Source organism: Rosa chinensis, chromosome 5 (genome assembly GCF_002994745.2).
Source record: "Rosa chinensis cultivar Old Blush chromosome 5, RchiOBHm-V2, whole genome shotgun sequence".
Lineage (NCBI taxonomy): Eukaryota > Viridiplantae > Streptophyta > Magnoliopsida > Rosales > Rosaceae > Rosa > Rosa chinensis.
The window spans coordinates 62,005,389-62,014,481 of NC_037092.1; the positions used below are offsets into that span (position 1 = coordinate 62,005,389).

Sequence of the window (9,093 nt, forward strand, 5' to 3'; positions counted from 1 at the left end):
GTGCATGTTGTGTGTGTCCAATTCACAGATAATCTAATTAAAATCGGCAACTCTTAATTGTATTCATCAAATAGACTCTTGTACGGTTATACTTTTTATGCAAGAGTGATGAGAGGGCATGAAAAGAGAATTCGAGAGTAGTTGCATAAAAGGGTGCCGTTAAAAGTCACTTCATGTGGATTGTTTTTCTTCTTTTTTGTTTTTGTTAATTTATATAAATAAGGTGTGAACAATATATGTCTACATATAATCATACTTCAGTTTGTGATTTGCTTAATTATCACACAATTTTGTCAGTTGCTACTACTAAAAAGTTGGTGTTTAATTTTCACATTTATCCTGGATATGATTACTCTTCTCTCGTCTTTCACAACTTGGGTGGACACTGACTTGCATCCTTCTTCTCGAGCAGGGGAAGTCTTCAACTTCGCTGCGAGGTGCACATCATCTTGATGTTAGGGCATTTGACAGTGCTCCTAAGTCGATTATTGTGAGGGATTTTTATTCATTGGCTGTTAGATCTAGTTGATCGCTGTGCGAATCAAATGTTTCTCTAAATATAGAGGGAGGCAATGTTCTTGTAGGGTGGTCGACTCTAGGCAGGCAGCTGTGCCTTGCGACTATGACATGCAACTAGGCTTTGCAGCGCAAACCTTGAATCAAGACGCGGAGGATATACAAGTCTGAAGGGCCGCAACACGATTCTATTGCACTTGTCTCCGCTTAAGATGTCTATTGAGGTTTGGAGGCCTAGAGAAGCGGCCTCTAGACCTATCCTTTGGACCTTTGGTAAAGGCTTCATGATTTAGTAATGGGTTAACAGTTGAGCACAAATTATTACGAAACAATGAGTCAGTTGTAGTTAGTTTATTTGCCTCTGGAGACTTGGATTTAGATCCAAAGACAGTTGAGTACAACAAATCAAATGACTACCTAAACATGACTCAGTATTTGGATTGCTCCAACAAAAATGTCAACCTTAACCCTTAAGCTAAGAATGTGGTATGTCCTACTAAGCTCTCACAATGAGTTGACTTTAAACTTCAATGTCAATGTGCATCCTTCTCAATTGTCTTCCTCTTTGACGAGAAATCCTAATAATGAGCTATTATTTTTGTGCTAAGGTCCTTAACAGATATCGATCTTTTTCTTGAGAATTAGATTATATATGGGCAGGTGAGCTATACATCAGAAGGTGAATGTATCTCCAATTCTTTATGCACCACTGCAACTCAACCATTTACATCTTAGAGAAGGATTGTACTTAAAGGTATCAAAACTTCCAGCTTACAGGATTCCACAGTTCCATAAATTATGATTTATCTCAATGACATCTCTGTCTTCCAAATTCTGTCGTATAAGATCAGTATTGAGCTACGTGATAAGCCTATAAACTTATCAACTCCGTTGCATTGACTACTACCAATACCAAACCCATCAATAATGCATAGTACTTTAATTCTCTTACCACCACCATATGGGAAGGAGGATAAGTACTGACCGTACCTATTGAAAGATTAGCTGAATGATTGAAGCACAAAATATATCAAATAGATCAGATATGCTTGGGACACGTACACCATCAGTGAAACTCCACCGGGAGATAAGCTTCCAAGTCAAACACATGAATTGGGGACTTGTGACAAATAATTGAACCCATTTTGCTGCTAGAATTGTTGAACATTCAAACCGAATTATCCATACCAAAATACCAAATCACAGGGATAAGACTGTACAAAGCAAGCATTTAATATCCACAAGTCACAAATGCAAGCATCGAGGATTTGAAATAGCAATTTTGATCGCTATGTAGGGGCTCAGCCAACCCCATTTCGTATAATAGTTGGAAAGAATACTTAAATGCTCTTCAGAATATAGCAGATCTACCCTGCAGACTATATTATCCATTTCAAGTCTACAAAGAAGTTGAACAGGCCTAAATTCATGAGTTTCTGTAAGGCGATAAATACCTTTCACCACTAGTTTTTCATTTGGGTTTATACCACTAATTGGATCATAATATAAGGACTAGACATAACCAACTCTAATATAGGTGTATCCTAATATGCATGTTCTAAGTGCTGCTAGCCCCCCTTCTTTGAACTGGTTTATAAAGCACAACGGTAACAAATTTTGAACGAAAGCGATGAGTGAACCCAAGTGCGACCACAGACCGGGGGCTCTCCCGATTCTCAATGTAAAGGTGGTTGAGGGTCACGTTTGGGGGCGAAGGAAGAGTTCCAGCAGTGTCTCTACTTGCTGGGTAACTAAGTAAGGTCTGTTGCAGGTGTGGAGGGACAATTGGTGGATCCCGTGACTCATCTTCATTCCCAGGATACATATTGTTGTAACTTGAATCAGGTGATCTTAAAACTTCAAATCCCGCAACAGTTGCTTCATCCTGCACAGAAACGTTTACGTTAACACCCATTTAATAGTAGACAACAAAACCATGAAGATTTCGAGGGCTTACATAATCTTCATCATATGAGTTGTTCATGTTGAAATAGGAACTAGCAGCACTATATCATCAACTGGAGAAGATTATAACACTGATGAACCTGAAAGACCAGTGGTTATCCTCCATCAGCTTACTGAATCAACATTCTTTTGCATATACAGAACTAGATTCCTTACTGAGTTACTGATGTAAATTACATTACATTTATCCACGAAGCTACCCAAAAAGTTCAACTATACACATATGTTTAGGAAATCCTAATTAGACAAAGTTCCTCTATTTTTTAACATGCAAGTCGCATTGTTGGAGGAGATTGGATTCGAATCAGGAACCCCAGATATGGGAGTAAATGCTTTTAACCACTAGAGCTCAAACTCCGCATAAACAAATGCCAACCTTGAGATTGATCAATCCTTTCAGCTTTAATTTTCCTACAAGACAGTGTTAATCTCTCAACTATCTTTACTTTAGATGGGGATCAGCACAAACTGTGTCCCACAGACATCATAATAGCAGAAGAGAATTTCTCTGCAGTACTACTAGTCTACCAGAATCATATACCAATTCTCTCTAGTTCTAACATATCCACTTGCAAAAGGACAAAAAGCTGAAAGCAAACCACTAACATCATAGAGATGACACCAAGAAGCCTCCGTTACACGTTAGAATTGATGAGGATTAACCAAATGAACAGAAAATGTTGAGGAGCTTTCCAAGCTTTTGGAGTGATGATGCACCCATTGTCCTACTTCCATTTGTTGATCCAACTTAGCCAATTATACACATAACACAGTTCCTCACTCGGTATCTTTTTAACTTAAGCATTATGAAAATTTAAAATTGGTGATAAATATTAGCTACATTTATGATGAGTTCATTTAAAGGTATAGGCATAATGCAAGGTGGTTTACAATCCATAAGGCGAGGCGTAAGACTTTTAGGAATTTTATACCACTATTCAAGTATAATAATAAGCAGGAAGCTCTTCTTTGATTCTTAGTGCATTGAGACAATAAATAAAAGAATAAACCAGCAGGTACCAGAGATAACAAAGTAAAGAAAAACAGCTGAAATGAAACAAACCCACTAAAACAAGAATTATTTTTCTTGCTTAATCAGCACTTACCCATTTGGCATACATCACTGTTCTTTTGGCCCAAAAAACATCAAAAACAGACGAGAACCTAAGAAAACATACGCTTCTGGGTCAAAATTGTTTTGGCTCAGGGTGTTTGAAATAGACCTTCTGGAAGAAGGCCATCACCTTTTGACAGATCACTTTAAGACACGTCTTTTTCCAATCACAAATCACAATCTTCTCCTCCCTGGGAAGTGCTCCTCAGACAAGTCTTTATAAACACACACTGTGATTTGTGCCGAAAATTTATCAACAGTTGAGGCATAGAAAATTACATTTTGGGAAATAGGATAAAGATTCATAGATATAATGGCTTTAGGTATAGGGTCTGATTAACAAAAAATGGGTGAAAAGTTGCCAAATTACAAAAAGTGAATTGTGTGACTTGTACTTATCAGACACATCAAAGATAAAATTAAGACGAGGAGCATTAGAAAAACATACAAATGAACCTTCTCAATCACACCTATTGTCTACTTAGCTAAACCAACCTCAGCCAGAGGCAAATTATGTCCCAAAAGACTAGCTTTTCTTGAGACCAGCAGGCTGTTGACAACCTTGTTGCGGACTTCCCAAGTTGCAACAGTAATTAGAATTTAAAAGTTGAGCAAATCTAATCCAAGAAAATCCCATATACAAAGAGAAGTCAACCAATGCATGCTAAAAATTTGGGGGAGGGGGTGAGAAGAAAAACAACAAGAAAAAAGGATAGCAAATCTTAACGGAAAGAATTCCAAACTAAAAGGAATAATAATCTAGACCCAAACCAGCATAAAATTGTCAAACAGTGTTCCAGTAAAAGACCATGATGATCACACATAACACACAAGTATTGAAAGTTTAACATAACCATTTTCATCATCTAAAAGTCTACAATGGGTGAAGTCAATGACAATCATCAGGAGTGGAGAACCTTAACTAATCATTACTAAAAGTGCTGCTACTGAAGTGGAGGGTACAAAACTGAAACCTCATTACATAATCACCATTGGTCTTCTACAGATTGCGCAGCTTTTGATCCAACTGATGCAACCTCAATGGAAATTTTATAGAATAATAATCCAGTCACGAATAGCCTCTGTGGCTTTACTAAAGAATAATAAAGCTATTTACTTTAAGTTTCATAATTTTTATCAAGGATTTGAGGAGCACAGATGTCACCTTCTAGTACCTATCCCCAGGTATACATGTTACAGTTGACTTTTTCTGATGCAGTGTTTCATATCAAATGATAAATAAACATGACAGCCAACTAAAAAAAAAAAATTCTCTTTGGTCACACAACAAGTGTTAAAATAAACCATCATTAACTTCTAATATCACCTGCATAAAAAGCATTCATTCATGTTTCTTACATGCATAAACTCATTCATGCCCAGTAGGCATTGCCCTAATGTTCATTGTTAAACACCACATATCCATGTACAAATTAAGTCCAGAGGGTTATTGTTTCAGGATTCAGGTGGCTTCAATTCAATTAGAAATCTCTTATGTGGCTTATTGAAAGGATTACTAATAGTGCTAAGAAAGACTTCAGTTTAATAAAGTGTTTCTTTCTATGATAGATATATAGAAGAAATAAAACCACAAACCAGGTCAATGGCGGATGGGTTGTGTCATAGAGAGCAAACGGGGACTAAGTTACAAAAGTAGAACTTTAAACACACAGAAACACTACACAGAGAAACTCTCAAGTTTGACCACATGAAACAAAACAATATCACAAGCAGTACACTATTAAATATCCAGATAGAATATTCATATTAAAGCATGAACAATACAATGCGATGACCTATTACTAGCGAGGATAGCATATGGCATTTTGCCTTCACCATTTATTACAGTAGTACGTTCAATCCATTACTAGCAGGGATGACCCATTAGATATGGTTTTCCTACTCAAAATTTTTGGTAACTAATGATCATCATGATATATGCATAACCAAAAAGCATCCTATATGAATTTAGAGTTTTGGGAAAACCTAAATACTCAATTTCCAAATTCCTAAAACCACGAGGCAAACCTTTTAACAAATTTAGAACTAGACCGACACATTGAATTCAAAAGAACACAGAGCATAGAACACAAATAAAAAAAACACATCGGATAGTTAACATCTCCAAGAAAATATCCTCCTTTAAAAGATGTGGCCAATACCAATACAGGGGGAAATGAATACTATTAGTTAACTCAAAAGTACATCTGATGCAAAAATTTGCTTTATCAAAAAGAGCTCACCCAAGATCAATATCCTCGAGCTTACATTTTAAGGAATAGACTTACCAGATTGACTGAGGCTCCAACCCTTCAATTACCAATGAAGGACTTCTTAGTGCCCACCTTATTCTTCAAACCAACATACGCAACTAACACTTTTAAGTATATATATGAACTTCCGCAGACCCAGTGCTTACCTGAAAGAAATTAAAGGAAAATCCGTAGAATCAAGAGCTATCCATAGGATATTCTACAAAAACTAAACTACCCAAAAATCTAAATGCAATCATTTTCATGCCAAATTCTAAAGATAAATGGTAAAACAATAAAAGCAATCAAACACACTAGCAATAAGTCCGCCTACTTCAATTTAGTCCCATTTAAGAAGGCCACAATGGGATTTAAAGGTAAAAGGAAACAAAGAAAAATCTCAGGGAAGGAAAAACTAAGTCTTTCCTGGTAACAAAGCAGACATTGAAACTTCAATACATGGAGTAACTTTGATACATCTGAAACGGTGAATTCAATTTTCCTAGGTCTTAGAAATGGGTTAAGATTAGGATAGGTCGGGGTTCAATGTCGCTAATGTAACCAAATGAATCATTGCGGTATTAGTTCCACTAGATATTATGCGCATTCTATCATGTTTTTCCAGAATCCTTAAAGAAATAATCTATAGATTGTTAACCTACCTTGTCAAAAATATATCAAATTCAATCCATATGCTAGTCATGGGAGTACCTTTCCATTCATGTTTCTGTTTTTCTTTTCTTTTTTTGGGAATTCAATCACAGTAACTAGTACTCGATGATATTATAAGTACTGACTAGTTTACTAACATTCTTAAATAATGTGGGATCAATGATATTGTGAGTGAGACCCATGAACAATCCATCTGTGGGGGGGTTATTTAACCAAAACTTTTTGATGTATGCAAGATCAAATATAAGGACCTGACAACACAGCCAGATGCAAGATAAGGTCCAACATATCCCGTCCAAGAGTCTCTTTAACTAAAATCAACATAAAACTGTCAAAAAAGGTTCCAGGGCCCAAATCTTGAGACTTAACACAAATCAAGTCTTGAGTATTTAAAAATAACCATATATCTTCCTCTAAAAATTTTTGAAGGCTGCAATTGCAGCTTTTGATACTACAGCTAGTGGCAAGAGTATGGTCAATGAAAACTCAGTAAATCATAATGTATAGAGTACGGTCAATTAAAAATCTCCTACGTAGGCTATGAAAAGGATAATTAGTTGTGTGATGGAAAGGCATCTGGAGTCAATATTGATTGAAAGTCTCATGACATGGTTTCTGTGGGAATGCGGAAAGCATAGGAGAAAAATATCTTAGCCCTTGCAAGGCTCTCTCAAGGCCTTAACTTCTGCTTCAGTTTGTCAATTCCACAGGAGCAACGAGGAAAGAATGACGTTTGGGAAGATTGTCGGGGAAAACAGCTATCTATAACCTTTTTCCTCAATTATACAGACTGTCTCCTTTTCATAGTGGTCCCATTGCAAGATTGTGCGGCAATGTAACTAACAAACTGAATTCTGCAATGTAACTAAATAGGACTGAAGCAGTAGCTCCATAAATTCTAGAAGTGTAATGTGACATAAATAGTACTGAAACGCGACCATTTACGTCCTATTATTTACATTGCTTGTGATAAGGTTGTTTTGCAGGGTTGCATTGTTTCAGTCCTATTTACTACAATGCAATCTAACTACCTAACTGAATTCTGCAAACCACCATATGACAAGTAACGTAAATATGACTGAAACATGATTTGAATAGGACAGAGTTTTACAAATGATTCTTTCCTATCCAAACAAAAAAACAAAATGATAACTGACATTTATTTGCATAGGGGATTGCATTAACTGACAGATAACCACGAAACAAATCTTCCATAAGCTCAAAAGGCATCCAAATTGAATTCGAGAATCTAGGGTAAAATCAAATACTACAACATGCAAACCCTTCTAACTCATTTACGAATTCAGAGTACAACATGCAACCGCAAACCACACAATGCACACACACATAAACTAAACTAACCTAAGCATCCTCAAAGGAAAAAAAAAAAAAAAAAACTATATCTAAAACATGTTTACAGGGGAAAACCAACAAGATTAATCAATTCAAAGCCCATCAACAACAGACTTACCTGACAGACTGTATCTCCTCAACCCTGAATACCAATCAACAGCCTTCTCAGCTCCACCCCTTGAGAGCTTATCTGAGAGAAATCAAGCAAACCCAAAAAGAATCAAGAGTCACCCAAACGATATTTCATCAAAAGAAAACTAGCCACGAAAACCAAACGAGACGGATTTGAAGCAAAACCCAGAGTAGGAATAAGCTCAAGGAATCGAATTGAAACCCATAATGGGATTGAAGAGTGTTGACCTGGGCATTGCAAATATATGGAAAAAAAAGGCTGAAAAGGGGGGGACCGGGTGGAGACGGTTATGGGGAAAATCCAGCCCGGAAGGGAGTTGGTTCTAGGAGAATCCGCCAAGAGAGACACCACCAGGCTGGTTCGCAACAACTCAATTTTCAAAATACAAAGCAAGCAAGGGAAACTATTACTTGTTTTTCCGCAACAACAGTAAAATTCCTCTTTACGAAACCAGATTCGAATTAATCCCAACTATAATGTTTTTTTTTTCGATACGCTATTTTGTTTTTGTAGATATGCATTGTGTGGAGGGTAAATGACCTTTTCGCTTTTCTTTTTTTTAGTAGAAATGACGAAATCTATATTAATTAATTGCAAAATATATCACATAACATTTATATATATTAAGTTACTGTTTGAGCTAATTTCATTTTATTTCTCTAATTTTTACACGTTAAATAAATTGTGGTCATGCACTTTTAATTTCATCACATGCAACCCTCTGCTCTCCGATTTAATCAATCATGTCCAAACATTAGTTCTTTTGTCGAGTATTTTGTAAATTGAAAATGCGGATCTAATAGATTCTCATCTAACAGACTAATGTGACATGCAAAATTATATTGTATGTGACTACATTAAAATACATCACAAAATAGTTGACAAGAAAGTCAAGGGTTAGACAAGATTGATTGAAATTGGTAAGTGCAAGAGCAACCGTGATGAAATGAAAAGTGCAGGGGCTTAAATGATTTAGGGTGTAAATATCAGAGATGTAAAATGAAATTTGCCCTTACCGTTTCTACTCTGTTAAACTTTTTCGGCTATGGTCTAGAAGCATGAGAGACTTTTTTTGGCAAACTGAAATA

At 36.2% G+C, this 9,093-nt stretch overlaps 1 protein-coding gene across 1 annotated transcript; it reads right to left on the reverse strand.

Annotated features, from left to right (window-relative positions):
• Positions 1 to 1,781: 1,781 nt before the first annotated feature.
• On the reverse strand, positions 1,782 to 8,468 carry LOC112167087 (SNF1-related protein kinase regulatory subunit beta-3). Its single transcript, XM_024304053.2, has 5 exons — positions 8,233 to 8,468; positions 7,991 to 8,062; positions 5,884 to 6,014; positions 2,474 to 2,561; positions 1,782 to 2,401 (listed from the first exon to the last, which is right to left on the reverse strand). Exons 4-5 carry the CDS (start codon positions 2,498 to 2,500, stop codon positions 2,075 to 2,077), a joined length of 354 nt encoding a protein of 117 aa, XP_024159821.1. The 5' UTR covers positions 2,501 to 2,561; positions 5,884 to 6,014; positions 7,991 to 8,062; positions 8,233 to 8,468; the 3' UTR covers positions 1,782 to 2,074.
• Between the last annotated feature and the right edge of the window lie 625 nt (positions 8,469 to 9,093).